This window comes from Eupeodes corollae, chromosome 2 (genome assembly GCF_945859685.1).
Source record: "Eupeodes corollae chromosome 2, idEupCoro1.1, whole genome shotgun sequence".
NCBI classification, from domain to species: domain Eukaryota; kingdom Metazoa; phylum Arthropoda; class Insecta; order Diptera; family Syrphidae; genus Eupeodes; species Eupeodes corollae.
Genome location: NC_079148.1, coordinates 141,402,002 through 141,429,169, shown reverse-complemented (window position 1 = coordinate 141,429,169; position 27,168 = coordinate 141,402,002). Strand labels below are relative to the sequence as shown.

The window sequence follows — 27,168 nt, the reverse complement described above, 5'->3', positions numbered from 1 at the left end:
CGCTGTAATTATTGACATTTGACAAGTAAAAATGAGGCCATTAATTCAAAGTGGAAGTTTAGCGACACGCTTTAATAACTCAATTCAATTTTTGAAAAAAAAATTGAAAATGATTTAGTTACATTTCTCACTTCTCTTTTTTTCAAACAAATTGCCTGACCGTGTTATTTCTCTCACAAATGGCAATCGATATCTTGTAATTTACAACCTTTAGATTTGTTCTTATTTCCTTTTTCTCTTGACATTTATCTGTTTCAGCCGAGGTCTTGAAATTGCAGATGGTATGGTCACTTTCATTACATCGATATGGTCTTGCAACTGTAAGGCATTTGGCTGAATCTGTTCCTGAATGTTAATGGTTTACCTTCTTCTTTACAATGTTACAAACTTCGATCGATGTCTCTTTAATAAAAATTCTAATTTGTTACAATTTCAAAAAGTAATAATGTTATTAAAAAATCCTATATTCTATAGAAAACAAACATCTCTGCAAAGTACAGGCTTTCAGTTTGATATAATTAGAAATAAACAACAAATTATATTTTTTCGAGACAAAATTAATAGTTTTAGAATCAATAATTTAAGATTTATTTTGAATGAATTACAAAAGCAAACGTTTTGAGTTATCTCAATTTACTTTTTTCACAAATTTCACATTTGATTAAATTTTGAATTTATTAATAGTTCGCAATCCTTGGAACAATCTGTGTCCGAAATTTGAATAGAATTTGTATAGCAATTGAAAAACAAAAAAAAACACATTTGTTTATTCCGTAACACTTGTTTGTTCAAAATGTGTCAATATTGTTCTTCTCATAATGTGAGTTTCCATTATCCATACAATTGTGTAGCCAAAGAGGAAAGAGACTGTCTGCCTATGAGTCTAAAGGCATCTTAAAGATCATCCTAATATTATCTTAATTACAAACAAATATTTACTTTATTTTTGTACAAACGAAAAACAGCTTTTCTTACTTCCCCTAAAAATTCTCCTTCAGGCTATAAACAAAGTCATCTTCCTTAAGTATCATATTTATCTTCCACTAATTTCCATCAAAATTTATAAATGTTTCCTGTTTTTTGGATTTTGTTTCCTCTTATTTTCTCTTAAATACAAAATAAACTTTAATACTATCTAAAAACATTTATCTTTTATTTTTTTTTCTCTTCCATAACAATATTTCAAAAAAACAAAACGAAAAACAAGAAAAATAAATAAAAATATAATAATTCAAAACGGACAACACATATTTCCAATGTCACTTGGACTAAAACACCATCCCTTAGATGTGCACAGGACTCGTCTCAAACGCCTCAACATCAAATTATTGCCCACATCATTGTATTGACTCCATTCGAATGTTTGCATTGTCCACTTCAATAAATCAGCCGAGAATGTGTCGTATGTCGGAATATCCTGCAAATATTTAATATAAAAAACAAAATAAAAAAACTATAAGTTTATATAAATCGAAGAAAAAATAAAATACAAAAGTTCAACTTTACTCGTAATGTGTACTACGAGTATCCTTTTGAGTAAAATAAAATATGACAAATGGTATTCTTTTCTACGACGATTTTGTGTCAATATTATTTTATTCTGTGATGGCACCGGATATACTATAAGACAGGATATAGTATAGGAAGCAAATAAATAAAATAACATAGAATTGAATAAAGTACACTCTAGATCAGCTGATTGACATCTATATTCTTTGTTTTTTTCTTTTTTGACATTTCACTTGACATTGAAGTTAGTGTTAGATCAATTAACTTACATCAAGTGACTTATTTTGACATCTTTTAATTGTTTTATGATTAGAAATATGCATGCAAACATACTTCAAGTGAAGCAGGATTATAATTTAAAATAAAAATGATTTGGAATGAAATCAACTTAATGTCAAAATTAGATGTCAACACAAGACGAAAAGTTGAAGTAAACTGTGAGTGAAAATCATTAAAATTTCTGAATCTAAATATGAAATTGTAGAAAGTAAATAATGTAAAATTAAATAGCGTCATCGTATCATACGAACTGCGAACTGTGAATGTGTACATATTTTGACTTTTTTTTCACATGAGCTTTACTTCAACTCGCAGACAGCGGCGAATTGTCAATTTATAATTACCCTTTTTAATAAACAAAACAATAGTGGTATAATTTTGAGGTTAAGTTAAGCGCTAACAATTTATTCGTTGCAGTGTGGATGGTATGTGGAACGCGAATAGAGTTTGACATTTCGTAGCAACCGCACTGCAATTCGTTACTTTCAAATTTTTTTTTACAAAATTGTCTTATTTTAGAGAACAAAATGCAAATTTTATTATCCTAAATTAGTGTCAATTGGTATCTTATAATTTAAATGTGTTTTTGTTTAAAATTTACTTTTTTAAATATGTAAAATCAGGTTTGTTCGTCCATTTGTTCATTCGTTGTTCGCTCTCATGTGCAAGGCCTTTAACCATAACGAACTGTCAAACACAATTAGGGTTTTACAAACAATCCACACTTTAACGAATAAAATGTCCACACGCATCTTAACCTACAAACTTCATTTTTTTTTGTGCATCTTTATTTACGATCAAAAACAATAGTCATGTGAAAGAATTTCGTTGGTCGCTGGTGGTCGCTATCATGTGAACAGTCTTTAAGTCATCAGTTTATTAAGCTCTATTCTAAATTTTCGTATTAAAATTTCAGCGTTCAGAATAGCATAACGTAGGTGACTTATTTTATATCACTCCAGCTTGCAGATGCAGGAAATTTTGACAGGAAATAAAGTAAAACAAACTGATAAACTCTAAAAATAAAATGTCAACATGAGATAAAAAGCTAGATTGAACTGTAAACTGAAGCCATTGATATTTTTGACTATAATGAAATATAGTACAGATGTCAAATTTTATCTGACATTGAAGACCCAATATGATGAACAGCAAGGCGAGCAAAATAAAAATGCTCTTTCGCTTTCAAATCTTCATTAAAATGGCAGCCAACTTTTGACAGACGTAGATTAAACTCATTGTGAGTAATTTGTGTTTTTTGAAATTGACTTTTAAGGGTGTGAAATCATTGAGATTTAAAGATGTCAAATGGTTGACATTCAATGATGCCACATTATTGACATTTAAAAACGTCAAATCAATAAAAGTCAAAATCCAAATATGTATGCTTTTAATAGATAATAGACATAGAATAACAGAATTGACACTTAAGTTGGCACACATCTACCTAAGGATTAAAAACAATGTAATTATTTAGTTGACATAAATAAAAATATATCAAAGTGACAGCTGTCGCTCTGTCATTTTTGATCTTTGTAAAATATGTATTAAGAAATAAAAATCATAGAAGGAGCTTTTATCATTTATTCCAGCTTATGGGTCAGGATCAGGAAAAGACCAAGACCTCAATAAAATGACCTTGAGTGTATAATGTGATTCCATCTCTATAATAAGTCAAGTGAGTATGTTTTCTTTATTTCATTCATTTGTTTTATTTTATTCGCATATAATGTTCCATTCTTCTTATAAATGACAACAATGTAGAGCTACAGATAGTATGGTAGGTGATGTATTTTATATATGTACATAAACAAAAATGAACCCGCAATGCATCAAGTTAAGTAAATGATGGACACGAAGGACATCCTTTTGTGTAGGCGAAAGGAAAGGAGTGTATAAACGCTGATAGCTAGAAGCATCGCCATCCTCGTCCTTTTGCTCGCAAGCTTGTTGTTTAGTCGTGTGCCATTCTATGATATTATCCTTCCTTAACTAACCAACCAACCGAGTGTGTAATTATGCACGAGAGAGAGACTATAACAGTACATAGTACATTACTCAACTTTTGCACAAGGGTTGCGGTATACAGTTTGGCCCTAACCCTTTTTTCCGTTTTATTATGTCCTCGTACTTATTGTTTTGTTGCTTTTGTTTTTTTTTTGTTTTTTTTTGTGTTTGAGCAGGCGATTTCCTGGGCTTGTAATCAAATTGCAATCAGTTAACCAACTTATAGTCCTAGTCTTATAAATAGAGAGTATAGGACCTCTTTTATTATGGGATGGGATGTTTAAAGAGGATGAGGGAGAGAGGGTTAAAAAAGAGAGTTTGTTGTTTTTATAGGGATTCATAAGATTGTGGATAGTAATAAGTAATTTAGTCCTGCTCGGCTGCCGGATGTAATTTACCCAGACGTATCCTTCCTTGCCTGGAAATGGCAAAACGTTTAATTATGAGTGCCTATTACTATCCTGAGAGGGTCCTTATGTTTGTTATTTCAACCCACTACCACCAGATGGCTGAGTAAACATTTTATTTAACGTTTCAAAAGGTTCATTCTGCATAAAAGCCGGTCTGTTTTTCATTAGAAGGTGTTTCTCTGGACGTTCGTTTAACAAAAAATACAAAATAGACAACTTAAAATGATATGTGAATAATTATCCTTACATGTACATAATTTTATATTGCTGGGGAACATGATTTTCTATTGTTATTGTTGGTTAAACTTTTTATCATGTTTACAACCAAAATTGTAAAATTGCCAAAAACTTATTTTTCTCGGAACTATAAAAGCCACAACTATAAGCTATTCGAGTTTTAAATTGGCAAACGTACGACAACGTTACGAGTTTTGTCTAGGACATTTTTTTCTTTTTTATGGATAAACAAACTTTCTTCTTATCCTCAAAAATTTTATACATGAATAACGCTTTTTTCCAAATTAATTTGAGATAGTGATGCTCTAGAAAAAAGGTTGATGATTTCGATGGAACTTTTCAATTTTCGTCTTTTTTGAAAAAGGAACCATCTATAGTACCCATACATGGGAGTAAATTTCTATGTGCTCAAATAGTTTAGAAATGTTCAGAGAAGTTATTTAACTGAATTAGCAAATTTTGTCTGCAGGTAAACAAAGTTTCTTCTATCATACGACAATATACAAAATACATATATCATCCAAAATATCGTATTTAAGGAAGTTATTTGGCAATGACAGGACATTCCATTTTATACTGTGAAGGGAAATTTAAAAAAAAATAAAGTTGCACATTATTCGATCTCCTTTATGTTTTTTTCTTCATTTGTACAGCAGCAATTCAAAAAACAAGTTGGTGAAGGATAATAATGTACGTAGGCAGGGCAAGAGAGAAATATCCTAGAGAAAATATTTTATTTTTTGCACCATAATTTATAAGTAAAATTTTATTAAGAATGAGTTTCTATAATTCAAAAAGTAGTAGAGTCATTATTTAAAAAAACTTCAAAGTAATTATTGATTAAATCAAAAAAATAGTTTTACAGTTATAATTGAAATAAATTTAATCAATATAGAAATACAAAAAAACATGTTAACTTCCCATAGGAAAATGTTGTAATGGTTTCGATTTGTCGAATTGAAAATTTTGACATTTTTAGACGTTTCAATGTCCCTAGAGTCGAAATTAAATCCAGAAAATCCAAAAAACTGAGAGAAAATGTTGTCATTTTGATAATTTTACGAATGAAAAAGGTTTTACCTCCAAAACAATTTTATGCCACGAAGAATAACGTTATTGATATCAGGTACTATTTTGTTCTATAAAAACAAACACATACAAAAACGATACTCAACGTTGGTAAAAATTCAATTTCGACTCTAATATCCATAAAAAAGTTCAGATTATGGCTTCCAACTTATTTCATCTTATAAGAAATGTTGTTTCAACATTCGAAACAGTTTTGAGAAAAATCGAATTGACAATTTTTTTGACAAAAAATAAATACCTAAAAAAAAAGTTCGTAAAAATTGTTTTTCGACTAAAATATCTTTTCAAAAATTTAAGATATAGGCTTCAAAGTAATTTTATTTTATAAAAATCTCGTTAACCAAAATAGATTTTGAAATCAAACTCTTTTATCATATCCAAAAATATTGTTGGTAATTTTTAAATTTTTTAGAATAATTTAACTGATACATTTTTTAACGAAACGCGAACACCTACAAATCTTTTGAGCAAGACAAACGGGATTTGAAGTTAAAAAAAAAGGTTTTCTTCTTTTCTTTAAGGTGGCGCTACAGTCCTGTGTGAACTAGGGCCTCACCCCAGTTTCGCGCTCCTAGTTGGGTGAGGTCAGCTTCTACCTGTGCGCGCCACCTAATCCGCGGTCTTCCTCTACTGCGCTGTTCTGTGGGTGTGGATTTGAAGACTTTCCGGGCCGGAGCATTGGTTTCCATGCGCTCTACGTGACGCAGCCATCTTAGTCGTGTGACTTTTACCCTTCTGGCTAGGTCTACGTCGCTGTACAGCCCATACAGCTCGTCGTTCCATCTTCTCCTCCATTCCCCTTCGATGCATACGGGACCGTAGATCACACGAAGAACTTTTCTCTCGAACCGACCCAAGGTACTTTCATCCACTTTTGTTATAGTCCATGCTTCTGCACCGTATAGCAGGACAGGGATTATAAGGGTCTTATATAGAAGCACTTTGGTCCCTCGAGAGAGGACTTTACCACTCAATTGCTTTCTTAGTCCAAAGAAACATCGGTTACCAAGGTTATCTCAGCTCTGGTGTTGTTTTCTGCGTTTACAGCGGAGCCTAGGCAGATGAACTCCTTGAATTCCTCAAAGTTACGTCTGTCGATGGTGACGTTTTGACCAAAACGTCGGTGTTGTATGACCTTTCTTGATGACAGCATGTACTTTGTTTTGCCCTCATTAACCGTTAAACCCATTTTTGCCGCCTCTGTCTCAATACTCACAAAAGCCCCATTGACATCACGCTGAGTTCTTCCGATGATGTCAATGTCATCAGCATATTTTAGCAACTGGACAAACTTTTGATAGATAGTGCCTCTGCGTTGACCTGTGAGCTCTGCTTACACATCACATCACATGACAGCGCATCACCTTGTATAAAAACTTTTTTGACATCGAAAGGTTCTGTTAAGTTGATTCCAACCTGTATGGAGCAACGTGAATTCTCCATGGTCATCCTGCACAAACGAACGAGTTTGGCAGGGATGCCAAAACTAGACATGGCTCTATTCAGCTCGTCCCTTCAGATGCTGTCATATGCGGCCTTGAAATTGATGAAAAGATGGTGGGTGTCGATTTGGTGTTCTTGGGTTTTTTTTCAGGATCTGCCGTAATGTGAATGTTTGATCGACTGTGGACTTTTCTGGTCTAAAACCACACTGAAAAGAACCTATCAGGTTGTTGACGATGGGCCTTAGACGTTCACATATTACGGCAGAGAAGATTTTATATAGGCGATGTTAAGTAGACTGATTCCTCTATAGTTGGTGCAGTTTAGAGGGTCTCCTTTTTTAAGGATCGGGCAAACATTACTAAGGTTCCATTCATCGGGCATGCTTTCTTCCGATTATATCTTACAGATAAGTTGGTGCATGCTCCTAACCTACTTATCTCCAGCTGCTTTAAAGAGCTCGGCATTGAAGCCATCCGCTCCGGATGCTTTATTAGACTTCAGCTTAGATATATCAATCTTTACTTCGCCTAAATCGGGAGGATTGTTGGTTTTCGTCGTCTATGTTGAATAGATCATCCTGCCTGACAGCGGAATTCGGTTCGTCGTCGCCGTTATACAGTCTGCAGAAGTGGCCCTTCCATATCCTCAGCATTGACTGCGAACCCACTATGATTTTTCCACTTTCGTCTTTGCAGGATTCCGTTCTAGGTTTATGTACCTGTGAATTTCGTTTCACCTTCTGAGAAGTCGGCGTTCTTCTCGCCTCTTCTGCTTATAGAGCTCATGAGCAGCTCTTGTCCTTTTATGCAGCGCCACTTTGCGTGCATTATGTATGGCTGCATTTGCCTGCCGACATTCCTCATCAAACCAGGGGTTCCTTGTTCGTGGCTGCTTGTAACCCAGCACATCAGGGTCTATAAACCCGAAGTGCTACCTTGGCTACAACGAGGTAGTGGTCCGAGTCAATGTAAGCTTCTCGGAAAGTTCGGATATCTATATGATACTGGCAGCGTGTCTGGCGTCGATCGCAACGGTAGATTGATCTGGAGAACTCCAAGTTCCTTTGTGGATGTTGAGGTGTGGAAAACGCGTACTGGCTAATATGACGATTCACCCCGCAACGAAATCTATGAGTCTGAATCCGTTGTCGGAAGTGTTGTCGTGCAGGCTGTTTTCCCGATTAATTCACCAAAGATGTCTTCCCTTCCTAGCTTGGCATTAAAATCGCCCAGGACAATTTTAATATCATATCTAGGACACTGCTCATATGTTTTGTCTAAGAGCTCGAATTACATATCTTTGCTTTATAGCAGTCTAGGGCCTCCGCAAATTCTTCGGCTGCATGTGGTCTGCTAAGGGACCTAACATTGCACGTGCATATCCGAAGTTCGCTTTCCCTAATTCGTTTGCGTAGGTTGTCAACAGTAAATCCGTCCGTATCCGAGGCTTGTTGGTGCTTCGCAACTATTAAACGTTTCAAGACTTGAAAATATATATGCCATTTTGAGAATCAAAAGAAACTTAATTTATAATTGTTTTTTTTTTTTTTGAAAATCGTTAGATCGTTTTTTTTTCAAATTAAATAACGCTGTTTGTCCGCGATGGACTCTTAAACTACTTAACCGATCTAAATCAAATTTGTAAACGATATGCAGTTTGATACAACTTGAATAATAGGATAGTATATATCTCAGTTCATGATCGAAATATTATTTTATTGCAAATTTTATGTCTATTATTTGGCAGTCAAAGTTATATATATGCTCCAAACAGATAGCGACATCTGTTGGCTGGATTGAGTAAGTATTCAATAGATGGCGTTATGTCAATCTTATATCGAAAGTATACGTTAAATTTATCTTGTAGTAAAGGAAATATAAAATCGAAGTATTGCATAGAACTTAGCAAGATTTAAACGGTAATGATACATTTTCAATGGTGCTCTCTGGTGTTTACAATAAACCTTACCAGTTATACCTCAAAAGTGGTCCAGTTGCCACGTATTCCAATGATACCGCCAGATTCTATCATGCCCTTCACAAAGTTACAATTTCCAATTCGTTGAGCTTTTGCTATGTCTATAAATAAGTCTCGAGGCCAGACAATGTCCATTTGTGGTCAACTATCGCATCAAGTGCTCTTAACTGCCTTATTAAAACTGCTTTTAAACGACTTATAAACGACTGCTTAATGAGTTGTCAAAAGCTCTTAATCGGTTTTTCAACGGCTTTAACCGACTAAAAAACTCCTTTTTATCGTTTTATCAGTGGCTCTCAGCACTTATTTGCATTGCCAATACAAATTTTAGCTTCACCGAAATCAATTTAAAATCCTATCTAAGCTCAAATTGATCAATCAACTTCACTTAACCAACGTTTAATCTATTATAACCCTCATAAAATATATATGATACCCTATAATTCTATGATACATTTAAGTTATGAATAAAGGGTAAACGCAAACGCAAACTAAAGATACCTTTGCTCGTTGTTATATTAGTAAGATATTATATCTTGAAAATTATACTTGCACCGCACAAAATCAACGAAAACTTAAACATTTGTAAACGTTTCCTCATATCTGATATAATATGATGGCAAAGTGTCAAATGTGGTGTCGAAATTTATCTTAATTAGCATTATCCATATATCCATATAGAACTTATATAGCCATATGAACACAAATTGATGCATGCATAAATATTTGAAATTCCTAACTCGCACTAAAATTCGCGTACCTTACGTACCTATGTAGGTACCTAATACCTACGTATTCTAACTAACTAATGTTTACGTATGTACCATGAAACTTTATTAAGTTGATGCTGATGATGATGATGAAGAAGGGTGAGTGGATGTGTGTAAAACATATCTCATTAGAGCTCCAGAGTTGGCACTTTCGCATGAATTTGCGATATTCATGGTGTGTAATATGGTCAAAGTCCGGTGTGAAGTCGAACTTAGTTTTTACAGACCCAAATGAGTTTTAATCAATTTAGTGTTTTAAGGGACACTAGGCTCGAAATACTTTCAATTTTCCCCACATCCAAAATGGATTCAAATTTATTAGATACTAATCAGTTTGCATTCAAAGCAAAATATATTAGAGGAAAACTTGTTTATACCAGAGTTAATATTTTAATCAGTATTTATTTCAAAAATTGGGACAAATTTGTTTCAAATTCAAGTTCTTCCTATCCAATGAGCAAATCTTTAAAAGACGTTCGGTACTATATCGACTTTAATGTATCTTGTATATAACAGGTACAAGATTGGTCGTAGGTCACTTTATTCAATTTTTTGATCGTACTGTACTATAAAAAGTAGATTTGTAACAAAGAATTTTAGTATAGCAGCGCAGCCTGTTAATATCCCTTTCCAGATTGTGCTCAAGTCCGAAGTTTCAAGTTGTACCTAAGGCTTGATTGACATCTTTATAATAACAGTCCCAATTCTTTTTTAATATTATTGGTTTATAGTGATTTTGGTTTCTCAGATGTTACTTCTGTTTATGGCCTACTTTGCTTAGGTATAACAATTAGCACTGCAATTTCACACGATGTGGCACATATCGATTAATTTACAAGAAAAGTGCGTATACGCCTACATGAACTACAAAAGGGAAATTCTAGATAAAAGTACCATCTATTGGGTCAGTAGCTTAATGAAAACGTCTCAAAAAAAATATAAATAAGTGTTAAATTACATAATAATTCAAGGAGCTTACAAAACGAGTCGTCAAAATGAGACGCGTCAAGTTATCCGTACTACTTAAAAGAGATCTAAGAAAATTAATTATTAGAAACGAAAACTACATTATAGGAGGTGACCTCAATTGTAGACATAAATAGTCCAACCTATTTTCCGTCTGGGTCGAGAGGTTCACCTTCCGTCCTTGATCTATTTCGAACAAATGTACCCTCATTTTTCACGCAGCCCGAAACTATAAATGATTTAAGTTTTTATCATATTCCTATAAAATTGAGGTTTAAGTTTAGACCAATTGCAACTGATTTAAATATTGTATCTTCAAAAGAAGATTTTTTCTTAAACCAAGTTCTGAGAACAGTGCAGACATGTGTACCAAAAAAAAATCAAGAAACCATTTGTCATCAAAATGCCGGATTATATTTTAGCTAACATTCGTATAAGGAATTCTTTTAAAAGACAATGGCAACTTTACCGCTTACAAGAGTACCACAATAGCGTTTAATTGTATAACAAAAAGATTGCGGCGGAAATAAGTAAATTAAAAAATACAAATTTGAATGAGCAACTTAGTAAGTTGGAAAAGAATGTTTAACCTTTCTGGAACATAGCAAAAATGATCAAAAATAAAAACAGGCAAATGCCTAACCTTCAAAATAATCATGAAGTTGTTAATTAAAAGTTCAGATAAAGCCAATGTCTTTACAACAATCTTCCTGAAAAATCATTGTGTATCTCAACACCTTAGTGATGATCCTACTAAAATGCTAGTAAGTGAAACAGCAAATGCAGTTCACTCACAAATCACTGAAACTCCTAGGGATCAGTGTATATCCAGGGATTATGTTAAATACATCGTTTCAATCTTAAAAGTCAAAAATCTGATGAACTTGATAACATTAAAAACACATAGGTATGTATCTAATAAAAAAAATAAAAGCAGATCTCGAATTTCTTACGTTTTTGATAAACTCTTGTCTCAAAACCCAACATTTTCCATTGAATTGGCAATATGCAAAGGTAATACTGATGCCTTAATCTGGAAAATATTCAAAACTCCCAACAAACTATTGACCAATAAGTTCGTTCAGTTGTATAAGCAAAGTTTTCGCACAAATTTTGAAATGTAAAATATTACGCATCGTTGATGAGCTTCAGATATTTTCTAATGTACAATTTAAATTCAGAATGCATCAGAGTACTACTTAAAGTCTGTGAAGATATTAAGAAAAATCGATCCCTTGGCAAATCGACGGGGATTATTCTACTTGATATAAAAAGACAAAATGTCATCTTAAAAAACTGCAAGTATCACAAAACAAGATTCTAAAAATTATGCTTTATCTTTCTCATTTCACCATAGACTTCAAGAGGAGGCAAATGTTAAATTGATTTATCTAAGAATCAATAAACTGACTAACACCTTCTTGCTTAATTGTTAACCCTCTGAAAATCGTCTAATCAATCAATTGATTCATCAACCATTTTTTTTAATATGTTTTTGTTAGTTTGAATTATTCGTACCTATGTTTAAATATTACTCGTTACATTTTTGATTTATTAACTTATTTTCTATGTTCATTATTTTTGTATTGTTTGTCTATATTTATCTTTTTATTAATTTATTTATTTTTTTATTAACCTTATTTTTGATTGACTGACAATTTGCCTTTGACCATAACCCATATAGTTTAGTTAAACAACTCTGGGATGTGCCCTACCTATACGTCAGCATTGAGACTTTTCCCATTGCTGATGCTCTGATGTTCACTTATTCATTAGGAACCACAAAACATCAGCCAAATATCCTCGTTTACTCCTACATGTACCCACCTATATTAGGAAGGACAAACATTGTGGGATTAACTTCATCTGCCGCGCTCGCGGTATTCAAGTTGATGGATGGATGAATGAATGGATGGATGGATGGAACCTCTATACCATCAACATCATCATCATCATCAGCACCAGCACCATCACGTAACCCTTCAACAACACCCTGAATGATGGATGTGCGTTGAAATATGTTAAAGAACTCAAAGTATGATCTATAGAGTACACATGCAAACTCAAGACTTTTTGGTTTGGATTTGATATAATTGCTTGATAGAAGGTATTTTCGTACAGTAATGGAAGTAATAAGTGTTGTAATAAAATAATTTGAGAAAGATCCCACAACCAAGGATATAATGTTCCTTTATATGGTATAAATTTATATAAGCTTGAGGTATTCGTGCAATATGTCATCATATCTTTAAATAATTGTTTAAATTATTCCCTTAAGGCGTCAATTTGTTATGCCTATTGGGCTCTAGGGCGATATTTGTCTGTTAAAGTTAATAATTATTTAAAACAAACGATTTTCATACAGGTTGTTTATTCGAGGTAAATCACTTGAAATGATATGCAATTAAGGAGCAAATATTTGCAGTTAAATTTTGATCTAGTTTCAGGTTCAATATTTCTTAGATTTGGTTTAAAAAATAAATTAGATGATGGGTTGTGGCCTAATAGCTTCAATTTATTTTTTGAAATAAGCTTAATTGTCGATTAACGAACAAAAAAATGATGTTATCTATAATTATTGAAGTTTAAGCTGGTTTTTGTTTTTTTTTTCTATCGAGATGTTCGTGACTTAACCCAAATTAATGCAATATGATTTCAAAAAATTTTCAAAAAAGTTAACAATAAAATTTCCTATAAAAAAGAATAAGTTTAGAGTTAATACCTTAATTTTTTCGAGATATTCTTTTCAAAAATCAATGTTTAACAATTTAGAACTTCCTTTAAGAAAATATTGCAAAATATTCCGATTTTCCGAATCGACAATTTTCGATGTTTCAACGTCCTTAGAATTTTAATAAAAGGTTCTAAAAGAGATGTCTGCGTGTGCGTACGTAAGTCTGTAAATTTTCGTCAAAGATATCGGCTTCAAATAAATTTTATTTCAAAAATATTTACATCAAAAGATCTAGGAAGGACTTAAAAAAATTATTCGGTGTATTTTTTTTTATCTCAAATATCTCTTAAAACAATATCGCTAGCTACTTAGAAAACATTTTATTTAATAAAGTGCGTCTTGGTCGAACAATATTAAACTAACGGTTTATTTTTCTAAATAAAAAACTTAACAAAAATACATGTCACCTTGAATATATTGCAAAAAAGTTATAATACCTCCAAAAATCATAAAAAATAACGTTTTAGATATTTATTAGTTATTTAGGAAAAAATCGAAGTTTACGTTTTTTACAAAAACTTAAAGTCCACCTAAAAGTTTTTGAAAATTGATTTTCGACTGGAATACCTTGGCAACAATTAAATATATTGCGTTTAAACAAATAGCGAACTAGTAGTACCCGAGGCGTCATGGTTAGTGCGTATTGCGTACGGGACCAAGTCCCTTGTTAGGGACGAAGGTTGAGCTTCAGCTCATCTTCAACTCAATAAAAAACAAAAAGTCAGCAGGTGTCGATGTTATATCCAACGTTGTACTAAGACATTTACCGATTGAGGCAATTGACATTTACACCACGCTCTTCAATTATGCACTAAACAATGCATATTATACCGAAAAAGGGAAAGGACAACTCCAGCCCGTCAAAGCTTCGGTCGATAAGTCTTCCTCCGAGCATCAGCAAAGTTTTCGAAGAGATCATTAACAAGGCTCTGACTAAGTGGGCTGCAGACAACAAAATAATTCCGGATAAACAGTTCGGGTTCAAGGCGGGTTATGGCACAATTCATCCTGCGACTAAACTCGTTTCTGATATCCAATGGAATAAATCCAAACAACAATGCACAGGTGCTGTTCTGGTTGATTTGTAAAAGGCCTTTGACACCGTATGGTTATAGGGTCTTTACCTAAAACTGAGCAGGCTTGGCACAAGCAAGCAATATTGTTGTATATTATACTTTATGATATGGTTGACCTTGGGTCGCTTCGAGAGAAAAGTTCTTCGTGTGATCTACGGTCCCGTATGCATCGAAGGGGAGTGGAGGAGAAGATGGAACGACGAACTGTACGGGCTGTACAGCGACGTAGACTTAGCCAGAAGAGTAAAAGTCCAACGACTAAGATAGCTGGGTCACGTAGAGCGCATGGAAACCAATGCTCCGGGACGGAAAGTCTTCGAATCCGCACCCACAGGACAGCGCAGTAGAGGAAGACCGCGGATCAGGTGGAGCGCACAAGTGGAAGGTGACCTCACCCAACTTGAAGCGCGAAACTGGAGACATCTAGCTAGGGACCGAGCTAGATGGAGAAGTTTGTTGGGTGAGGCCCTAGTTCACACAGGACTGTAGCGCCACCTTAAGTAAGTAAGTATATGGTTGACGGTAAAAAGTTTGTTGTCAAAAGTGGCAATGTAACATCTACCACAACATTCTCAATTAAAAATGGTCTTCAACAGGGAGCGGGGAATTCGCCGATTCTCTCCAGCATTTACACCAGCGATCTGATAGGTAGTCTTACAAACGAAATTGCGTACGCCGACGATATTATTGCCTACAGAACGGCCCGAAAGGTTGACGTTATTAGAATTATCTTGCAGCGTGATTTCAACAAGATTCAGCGATATTGTGACGACTGGAAACTAAAAATAAATATCCAGAAGTCGGAGACAATTCTGTTTCAGTCTCCGTTGGCTAGGGCCACGAAGGATACTTGCAAGAATTTGCGCAAGATGGTCATTGTTGATCTTCACGGGCAGCCATTAGCGAGCAAAAGTGTAGTGAAGTACTTCGGTAGCTGATTAGATCAGTATTTATATTTCGACAGACATATGACCAGGGCCAGAGGAGCCTTCGTTCTGACGAAACTGCTATTTTTTAGCAGTCGGCTTGACCCCAGAGTAAAGGTAATTTGCTACATGGCCCTCATACGGCCAATGATCGTTTATGGTTGTCCTGTGTGGTTCAACGTTGCCCCTTCCCAGATGGAGAAGTTTCGGGTGTTCGAGCGGCAGTTCTTAGGACGCTGTACCGGCTTATATCGAACAGCCGAATCTCGTTATGTGCATTGCTATTCTAACGAGGTCCTATACAACGGGGCTCGAATCAACAGAATTGACAATTTCGTGATAAAACTCGTTCGAGGTCACATTGCAAGAGCTATGTCTTCGACCAATAATTTAATTTTCGGGGCGTACTATCCGAACGACGAGTATTTTGAGTGCACGCTTGTGCAGCTTTATTCCACCAGAATCATTCCTCCTTTTAGAGAGATGCGGTCTGATAAGGGATAGATTAGGAATTCCGCTAAGCTACCACGGCATACGACGAACCGTAGATAGGCGACTCCTGTACAATCGGGACGTCATGGCAAAAGTCGGATTAGAGCTAATTCGGTTCACTAGGGCTGTGCCCGAAAGGGAACGGGAATTCTTGTCTAGCTCTAAGTTTGTTTTAAAAATTATGAATAAAAATGAATTTAAAAAAAAGTGCGTTGGACTATCATGCTAAAAATCTTGGGTTCGATCCGTGCCTGTGCCATCTTAAGTATTTTTTTCACGGGTACTGCCTTTTGCAAAGAATTGACAAATCCTCCATTTTGATTTTTTTTATAAAAATCGACAAAAAATACGACACACAAAATTGTTTTTGACTCAAGTGTTATGAGAACAAAGAAAGATTAAGGTCCTTTAACCTTTTTTATCCCTCTCAAAATGTTGTTAAAAATATTTTGTTAAACTTTCAAAAAAACCCAAAACGTCGATATATGTACGTCCAATTTTTAACATGACAAACCATAGGTACTTGTTCCAAAAACTTCCCATAGAAAGTTAAGAACTTAAAGAATCTCCCAAATTCAAATTTTAAACAAATAATTTAAACTCATTGCATTCCTATGCGGACAATCAACATCGCAATTACACAGTGTTTTATATTGCAAGTTGAAAGCTAATTTAAAAGTTTAATTATTTGATACCCGTTTTTAAAAGACCAGTGTACATTTTATTATACTCTATAATATACTTTCGTAGCTTCACTTCCTTTAAAATGGCACAGTTGAAAAACTAAACTTTAATCCTCTCTCGTTCATTAAGAAGTCAACATAACCAAGCAAGGCCAGTAAACAAAAAGAAAATTGGAAAGTACAAGGAACAGGGTAAGGGTAACATCATCAGCATACAAAAACAACAATAACAAACAACACCAACAATATAACAACTGCAACAATTCTTCCCATTTCCCAATTAGTGCCTCCAACTGGATATCTTCTATATCAGGGACGTCTCTCTAGAAAGGCAATCCAGGGAAATGCCTCTTATAAAGGGTTCAAAAGTCTCATCAAAAGTTCTAGTTATCAAAAGGTTTTAAAAGTTTCATCAAAAGTTCTAGTTCAAATTTGACATAAAATTGTAGGTCCCTTAAAAGAGTTGTAAATTTAATGAAAAATTTGCTCAGGAAGATTGTCAAAAGATATTTATCTTGGTATTTGAGAATTATTTTGTTTTAAAAACGTCACCTATCTTAAGAAAATCCTTTCTAGGTCCCTGTTTTACAATAAAGGTTGCCTGACCCTTCTTCGAGTAAGTCGTCGGTCGTCGCCATCATCATCATCATAGTCGAATAAGCTTATATAAACAAAACAAAACAGAAGATGCAGGAAGAATTGTAAAAATTATTGCACTTTTAGGAAGGAGCCAGTCAACGAATTTCAGGACACGAAACTTTGTTCAAGTATCATCGCCACTCGACTCTTTTAGGCCACTTTATATATAAGAACAACAAGAAGAAGAGAGTCAACAGTTGCACTTGTGTTGCTATATTTCCAAATTATAGAACCTCGAGCAGCTGATGAATATTGAAACTCTGGACCGGGACACACACACAACATAATCACGAACAATTTAATTGAAAGTAGTTTCAAAACAATTAGAATGACTTTTTGCCTTTTAGTTTGATTTTGTTTTTTCAGCTTTTGTATTTTATTTTTTGAAACTTTGGTTGGTTTTACTGATTTTGTTTGGGAAAAACGTACATCCATACAAACTATGATGGCGGAAAAAAACCCTAAACTAAAAGAAACTTTTTTCCCAACTTTTTCACAAAGGCTAAAGTTTGGCCAATCAAAGTTGTGTCGTGTGTACCTAGATATAGTGATGTGAATGTTTAGGTTGTTAGGTTAACAAAAAAAATTAATTTATTTCAAACCCATTTTTTGTTCCCGCTGTTTAAGAGTAATTGCTTCAATTTGTTGGCGATAAGTTTGCAAAGAACAAAGAAAGGTATACAAAAAAAAGTTTTCTAGTTTGATTGAAATTTTATTAATCGGTAATTTAAAACGAAAAAGAAATTGTTAGTGCGACAGTTTTTAGTCTCAAATTGAACAATGGAAAAGTTGCTTTCAAAGATCGGGAAGTATCTCTTTGACGCTTTTTCTATACATTTGACATTTTTTGGGGAGTCTTATTTTGACATTTTACCATATTTCGCTTCCATTCACTTTTAAAAAGAATTAAAAATGGCCGCCTGTCTCTTTTTAACTTCCCATAGGAAGTTATTGTAATGGGTCCGATTTGTCAAATTGAAAATTTTGACATTTCTCGACGTTTCAAGGTCCCTAGAGTCGAAATAAAAGATTTTTAGAAAGATGTCTGTGCGTGCGTGTGTACGTACGTTTGTACGTCCGTACGTCCGTACGTCCGTACGTCCGTACGTCCGTACGTTCGCGACGTTTTTTTCGTCGTCCATAGCTCAAGAACCAGAAGAGATATCGACTTCAAATAAATTTTGTTATACAGATAAAAAGGCAGAAAGATGAAGAAAGGGCTCTCAAGAAAATTGCGTGGGTGGTTTTTTTACCATAGCAGTTTGAAAAAAAGGTGAAAATTTTGGTTAACCCTAAATATCTTAGGAACCAAAAACGCTAGAGACTTGAATTAAATTGTGTATAATAGATTGTAACGTGATACCAAACAGGTATATTTTTTGAAAAAAATCAATATAACGGTTTTTTTTTTTAATCAATAAAACTGAAAAAAAAAATTTGTCACCTCCAAAATTTTACGACTGAAATATGATTTTATCTCTAAAACAATTTTGTGCAACGAAGAATAATGTTTTTGACATCTGATAAAATTTTGAGAAAAATCTAATTGACAGTTTTTTTTATAAAAAATAAAAATCTAAAAAAAACATTACTCAAAGTTCGTAAAAATTGAATATCGATTCAAATATCTTTTCAAAAACATTAAATTTAGGCTTCAAACTTATTTTATCTTATAAGAAATATTGTTTTCAACATTCTGAAAAATTTTGAGAAAAATCGAATTGACAGTTTTTTTTACAAAAAATAAAAACCTAAACAAAAATTTATAAAAGTTGGTAAAAATTGATTTTCGACTCGAATATCTTTTCTAAACTTTGAGATATTGGCTTTAATTTACTTTTATCTTTCAAAAAATCTTGTTGTCAACATACAGTCAAAGTTTGTATTGAGCAGAAATTCGGCGAAGAGAAAAATGTGGAAAAAGAAAAACAAAGGCGTCTTAACGATTGAAGAGTTTATTTGCGAATGAAAAAATATATTCTAGATATTTACAAAATGAGTTTTCATATTTTCCTACAGATACTTGATTTGTTATTTGTATACAGTAATATTTTCACATACATAAGTTACATACATTTCAACACCCTTCCTCAAAGCAAACATATTTTCAAATTATAACAAAATTTAACTAAGATTTAACATTTTTGTAAATTCTTGATGTTTGTTCTTTGCAAGGTTCTTTGTAAGTATATCTGCTATCATTAAATCTGTAGGAGCATATTTAAGAACGATATCACCTTCATTGACAATTTGCCGGACAAAATGATATCTAATATCAACATGCTTAGTTCTCGCATGATGCACCGGATTCTTTGCAAGTTGTTGCGCACTCAAATTATCGCCATAAACGACAGTTGGACTTCCCGCTTCACCACAGCCAATTTCAATTATGAGTCTTCTCATGGCTATTGCCTCCTTGCATGCTGTTGATAATGCCATGTACTCAGCTTCGGTGCTACTGAGTGCCACACTGCGTTGCTTCTCCGATTTCCATGATATAGGACCACCTGCCAAGAAATACACGTAACCAGTATAGGATTTACGGTCGACCTTGTCTCCGCCCCAATCAGCGTCAACATAGCCCGTAAAAGCCATTCCACACTTCTTGTAGTGTATCTTTTTGTCTACCGTAGATGCCAAATATCTAAGAATGTGCTTCACGCCTGCATGATGCTCAACATGCGGATCCTTATTTCTCTGAGACAATTTCGCAACTGAATGCAAAATATCTGGCCTGGTCGTTAACGCCAACCACATCAGTTCCCCAATAACTGACTGATAGGATCTTGTATTTACCTTTTGACATCGATCGTTATCACAAGCTACTTGGAAACCGGCGTCTAAAGGCGTAGCTGCTGGCCTGCATTCTTGACTGCCATGTTGTTGCAATAGATCCTTAATGTATTGGGTCTGACCCAAAGTTATCTCGCCTAGTTCGCCTTCACGTTGAATCTCCATACCAAGAAATAGGTTCAACGTTCCCTTGTCAGTGCAGTTAAACGATTTTGAAATATCTGCCTTGATGTTTAACAAATCTTGTTTCGATTGGCATGCTATAATAATATCATCAACGTATATTAAAATCAGTGACAAATTACCCATTTTTTGCTGTTTATACAAGCATGGCTCATTATCGCAAGGTACAAATCCCATCTCTCGTAAAACACCATCAAGCTTAAAGTTCCACTCCCTTCCTGATTGTTTTAAACCGTATATTGCCTTCTTCAGCAATAAAACTTTGTCAGGTTGAGAACTATCGGCGTATCCAGGTGGTTGTTTCATGTAAACGGTATCTGTAAGATCGCTGTTCAGATATGCCGTGCAAACATCCATCTGATGCAGAAACAGTTTCAACTCTGCAGCTAACGCCAAAATTAAACGTACACTCTCCAGTCGGCATACAGGTGAAAATGTTTCACCATAGTTCACACCATATTGCTGTGAACACCCTTTCGCAACGAGACGGGCCTTAAACCGTTCTATCTCGCCACTGGCATCTCTTTTCAGGTTGTACACCCACTTGCATCCAATAGCACGTTGATTACTTGGTAACTCAGCAACTACCCAGGTCTGATTCGCCAACAAAGCCTCATACTCCTTCTGCATAGCGTCACGCCAGTATGAATCGTATTCACTACTTGTCGCTTCTTCGTAAGATGACGGAATGGGGACATCACTTGCAACCAGTGCGCTAAGTACGTTGTATTGCTTCTTAGGGCGACCAATTCTACCTGATCGAAGCAATCTTGGCCTTCCAGGGCCAATCCTCAAATCGTCCTCTTGAACATCGTTGACCGCTTCCTCGAGATTATTTTCGCTGCTGTTCTCAACAGCTGGCTCTGTTTGACCACTTCGCTCATTAACAGTTTCTTCAAAACAGTCGTTGTCATCAAAACTTTGAGCATCTTCGTAAGCCTCAGCTTCATCGCCACTAACAACAACTTTAGAGGGTAAATCAAATGAAATCGTGTCCGGGGTCTTGAAAACAGTGCTGCCATCAGCATATTCTCTGTTTTTTAGCTCATCAAATAAGACGTCACGTTTTTCAACCACTTGTCTCGTATTGACATCATACAGTCGATAACCTTTTGCTTGAACTGAGTAACCAACCATTCGATATTCCTTCCCTTTTGCATGGAACTTGCTATTCTTATGCCCCTTCTCAAGTGCCACTGCAAAAGAACCAAAAACTTTTAGATGGCTAATAGAAGGCTTCTTACCTGTCCACGCCTCCATAGGTGTCATATTGACCAGCGCACTTGTCGGTGAACGATTGCGTAAGTAAACCGATGTGTTGACTGCTTCGCCCCACAATGAATTGCATAGTCCTGACTGCACTAACAAAACACCTTGACATCTCAACCAACGTCCGATTTGCTCGTTCCGCAACGCCATTCTGTTGCGGTGTGTATGCCATTGTCAACTGTCTTGCGATTCCATTCGTCTTTAAGTAAAGGTCGAACGTCTTATTGATGTATTCACGACCATTGTCACTGCGTAAACATTTAAGCTTCTTGCCGGTTTGTCGCTCCACCAGATTCTTGAATTCCACGAATTTGCTGAACACCTCATCTTTGGTCTTTAGGAAGTAAACAAAGACACGTCTGGATCTATCGTCGATGAACGTCAAAAAGTATTTCGAACCACCAATTGATCTTGGCTCAAAAGGACCGCAGACATCCGTGTGTACCAGCTCTAATAATTCCGTTGCTCTGTTCGAAGTTGCATTTGGGAAAGGATGGACGTGTATTTTACTGACCATGCACGTCTTACATGTCGTATTGGATTTGAAATTGACTTTTTCAATCCCGTGCACCAAATTCTTCTTGGCAATTTCCATCAAACTGCCATAATTCAAATGGCCGTATCTTCTATGCCACAAATCCGCTTCATCTTGAACAGCAGCAAAACAATTACTGTTTCGACATTCGAATATATACAGATTTCCAACTTTATTGACTTTCAAGATGCATTCACCATCCTGTATAACTTCAGCGTGCTTTTTTCCAAAATGCACAACGCAATTATTTTGTACTGCTCGACTGACGGACATAAAATTTGACTTCATGTTTGGTACATATAACACGTTCAATAATTTCAGAGTACAAAGATCCGTTTGTAGCTGTACATCACCTCTCCCTTCTGCATACAAAAAATCTTCACCGGCCAAACCAATCAATTCTTTATGTTCTTCGAAATTTATGAAAAACCTTTTGTCACAACACATGTGGCTTGTTGCCCCACTGTCCAAACACCAATTTGACCGATTTAATGTACACACATCCATCGCCCCCAACAAACTACATTGCTTATGTTGTTCATTTATGGTAGTAGAGCTCTCTTTGTTTCTACATTGTGCCTTCACATGTCCACGACACCCGCACTTGAAGCAAGTAATGTTTCGCAATTTTCCTTTTGCATTTGTATTGTGTTTTCCGGGAGGGTTCATCCGTTGACGACCAACTATACTAGCTGTGAAAGCTTGTGGCTTTTCGAATAATGAATCTTCATTGCCTTTGCGTTCCCCTTCTTGTTTCAGCTTGATACACAGAATATCAAATTTGGGTAAATAGTCACGCGTCTCTATAGCCACTACAAAACTTTCGTACATTTTCGGCAAACTAGAAAGAAGAATTATTGTTCGCAATTCATCGTTCATTTCTATGCCGACTCCGGCAAGCTTGTCCAATACTTCAACAAATGTATTCAAATAGCTGGACATGCTCTGACCGTCTGACATCCGCAAACTCAATAATTTCTTGTAAAGGGATACTTTGCGTTGAGGTCCACTTGGCTGATGAACTTCTTTAAGTTTCGTCCAGGCGTCAAAGGACGTAGCACAATCCTTTATGTAACCTAATTGCGAAGGTTTTACACTCAGGGTGATCATGGCCAACGCTTTCTCGTCTATGCTTGGCCAATCGGTTCCTGTTTCTTCTTTTACTTCTTCTCTCTTCAACGTACCTGATGCAACACTCCATAGTTCCGCATGTACCAAAACGCTTCGCATCTGAATGCTCCAAGAATCATAATTCTTTTCTTCCAACTTCTCTATTTGGTACATTGCACTCATCTTGATAATTGTGACGAACTATTGCTGCGATTCAAATCTTTTCTTTTTACCACATGCGGTCGCCTGGGCCCATAACCTATTGAGCAGAAATTCGGCGAAGAGAAAAATGTGGAAAAAGAAAAACAAAGGCGTCTTAACGATTGAAGAGTTTATTTGCGAATGAAAAAATATATTCTAGATATTTACAAAATGAGTTTTCATATTTTCCTACAGATACTTGATTTGTTATTTGTATACAGTAATATTTTCACATACATAAGTTACATACATTTCAACAGTTTGAAAAAAATCAAATTGACAGTTTTTTTTACAAAAAATAAAAACCTAAAAAAAAAATTATAAAAGTTGGTAAAAATTGATTTTCGACTCAAATATCTTTTCAAAACTTTGAGATATTGGCTTTTATTTACTTTTATCTTTCAAAAAATATTGTTGTCAACATTCAGTTAAAGTTTGAAAAAAATCGAATTGACAGTTTTTTTTACAAAAAATAAAAACCAAAAAAAAAAATTATAAAAGTTGGTAAAAATTGATTTTCGACTCAAATATCTTTCAAAACTTTGAGATATTGGCTTTAATTGACTTTTATCTTTCAAAGAATCTTGTTGTCAACATACAATTAAAGTTTGAAAAAAATCAAATTGACAGTTTTTTTACAAAAAATAAAAACCTAAAAAAAAAATGTATAAAAGTTGGTAAAAATTGATTTTCGACTCAAATATCTTTTCAAAACTTTGAGATATTGGCTTGAAATTTATTTTATTTCACAGAAAATATTGTGTTCGATATTCAGTAATTTTTATATAAAAATCCAACAGTCCGTTTTTTTATATAAAAAATAAAATCTACAAAAAAAGTACCCAAAATTGGTAAAAATTGATACGAGTACATAAAGACAAACTTTTAAGCAAGACAAATCGACAGACGGGATGGGAAGTTATCAGTGTGGGTCGCATCCCAGCCTCTTTTTTAATATCAATTGAGAAGGAGACACAATTATGAAACTTCAAGATAAGTCGTCCCAAAGGAGACTAACGTGAACCCTGTCTGTTAATTAAAGTGCCTGAAAACAATATTATAAAAGAAAACCAACAATGAGATAAATAAACATGCTCACCATAAACTATCAAAATCAAAATGAGGAAGCCTTACGTCAAAAGTTGATTCATATTTTTTTTGAAAATTGGTAATGACGTAAAATTCTTATATCATAATATGTTATTGAAACTAGCGTCAACTGTCAATAATTCTTCTCTGACGCTGTTATCAACCATTGGAAAGAATCCCTTTGACGTTTGACTTTTTTGATGTTACTCATTTTGACACTATATCTCGTCCCCATTGGATTATGACACAATTCCAAGACGTCAAAATGAGCGACCTAATGTTGTTTTTTTCGACTTATTAAGTTAGTTAGTTTTATTGACTTCAAAATATACAAGAATATTGTAATTGTAAGATAACACAAGTCTTTAAATGGTCTGGCCGAAGGCCGTCTACCTCTGCACAAATCGCACAATATTGGCAATTCTGGACGATGAGGAATGTAGTTCAAATTGATAAGTTCACCTCTTACTTTAAGTAACAAGCTAATTTTTTGTGTACTATTTTTACCCAAGAAGTAGGTGTTATGGTTCAAGAAATGGTTAACTTTACGGTAGCAAGATCTGTAAATAGATGTTTTAGCTTCACTCATATAAACTTATCGTACATCATGTTGCCGACTTTTTCAGCAAGTCATCAAAATTCAACTTAAGCATCTCGATACTTTCGTCTGCTGATATTGAAAAAGGAGTTGAGCATTTAATTGCCAGTTTCTTCCACTCATTAACACATGAAACTTCAGAACTGATAGCTTGTGTGAGTACTATTCCCGGAATTCTTTCGTCACCCATCGGCAAAACTCTTGACACGTAGTTGAAATTTAATTTAAGTGTGTCTCAAACGAGGGGACCTATTTCTGTTTCAAGATGTAACATATAGTTGGGCGTGGTACTTCGCAACTTGAAAGTACTTTTAATAAAAAAAACGGAGGAACTTTTTCACAGCTTCAAACGATTGATACCCCCATACATGCGCTCCGTAAAACAGTATTGCAATTGTGGTAGCTCGAAATACTTTGTGTTTCGCTAAGTGCAAAACCCTATTTCTTAAAATGCAACTTCTGCACACAGAACAAAGGACCAACGAGGTCCTATACAACGGGACTCGAATCAACAGAATTGACAATTTTGTGATAAAACTCGTTCGAGGACACAGAGCTATGACGAACTCGAACGACGAGTATTTTGAAAGTGCACGCTTGAGTGGCTTTATTCCACCATAGGCATTCCTCTTTTTAGACAGATGCGGTCTGATAAAGGATAGATTGGCAATTCCGCTAATCTACCACGTCAGACGACGAACCGTAGATAGGCGACTCCTGTACAATCGGGACGTCATGGCACAAGGCGGAGCAGAGCTCCTTCGGTTCACTAGGGCTGTGTCCGACCGGGAATTCTTGTCTAGCTTTAAGATTGTTTTAAAAAATTATGAATAAAAATTAAATTGAAAAAACGTGCGTTGGACTTTTGTGCCAAAGGTCTTGGGTTCGATGCGTGATTGTGCCATCTTAAGTTTTTATCATGGGAACTGTAATGAATTTACAAATCCTCCATTTAGATTTTTTTAATAAAAATCGATAACAAATACGACACAAAAAATTGTTTTTGACTCAAGTGAATCGTTTTTCCACTCACAAGCCTAATTGCTTTCCAGAACTCCATTGAGTTTTTCGCGCTGTTTACAATTTCGATGTTTTTTCGTCAAAATTCCGCTTTTTTGCTTTTCAAAGATTTTTGAATTTTTTGTTCGCTGTTCTAAAATTGAGGTTATTGGTCGTTCTGCTCTCATGCAATCACTTTGAAACCACTCTTGCTTACTTGCCAAAACCTCCTTTTTTGTCGATGTTTCTTGATAATGTTCGTCAACATGTGCATGTCTAGATTAGCATTCAAAGTTATTTGAGTTTCGAGCTGTCTGTTTAGGTTTCTTTGGAGCTCTCTATAGCTGTCTTTCAATTGAAACTTTGGAAGAAGAGTAAGGGCAGGTTCAGTTGTCTCCATACAAGATATTTTTATTTTAAGGGATATCTCTAGCGGCATGTGATCCCAAAATGTCTTTACTCCTACTCTAAAATCATCAAAAAAGAGGAACCAAGCTCCAGACAGAAAACAATAATCGATCACTAAACTAGCTGTTCCGCGGATGAAAGTGAGTTCACCATTGCGATCACCTTCACAGCTTTCATTTAGAACTCGACAGTCCACAGCATCTGCCAGCTCAAGAATGTTGGTCATTTTTGAATAGCACACCTAGTCATTTGATTTACGGTCGAAATAAATATGGGTTCTGTCTACTCCACTATTAAAATTATTTTGCGATATGCCTATTCTTCCGTTAAAATCACCAGTTAACATAAGATTTGCTGGTCCCATCAGCACATTAACAAGGTCTCGTAATTTGTCAAAATCGCGCTCTTCTATTTTGATTTCAAAAAATCGGGATTGCCCAATATTTTTAAAATTGATTGCAGCGTCTTTAAGTGCCTTTTTACACCCGAACAATTCACCCCCATTTGCACTACCAAATATGTTACTTTTTTCATCAAAATCAATAATATGGGTTTCTAATAATATAAATACATCAAATCGTTTAAAATAATTAAAGAACTCAGTAAATAAACTTTTGTTTTTAAGCCCGGTGGCATTATAGCTTATGATTTTAAGTGCTGAAACATTAAAGTTCGCCTGGCAGATGGATTATCCTCAGTTTGATGAAGTACTGTGTGAACATCACAATTTGTACAGCGGTTCT

The 27,168-nt window shown here is 34.9% G+C and overlaps 1 protein-coding gene across 1 annotated transcript in view; it reads right to left on the bottom strand.

Annotated features, from left to right (window-relative positions):
• Positions 1 to 786: 786 nt before the first annotated feature.
• The window catches only part of LOC129947608 (uncharacterized), a 71,012-nt gene continuing 44,630 nt past the window's right edge, over positions 787 to 27,168 (bottom strand). The window contains exon 3 of the mRNA XM_056058239.1: positions 787 to 1,417. Coding sequence (XP_055914214.1) covers positions 1,232 to 1,417 — 186 coding nt within the window. The 3' untranslated portion in view covers positions 787 to 1,231. The remainder of the gene's footprint in view (positions 1,418 to 27,168) is intronic.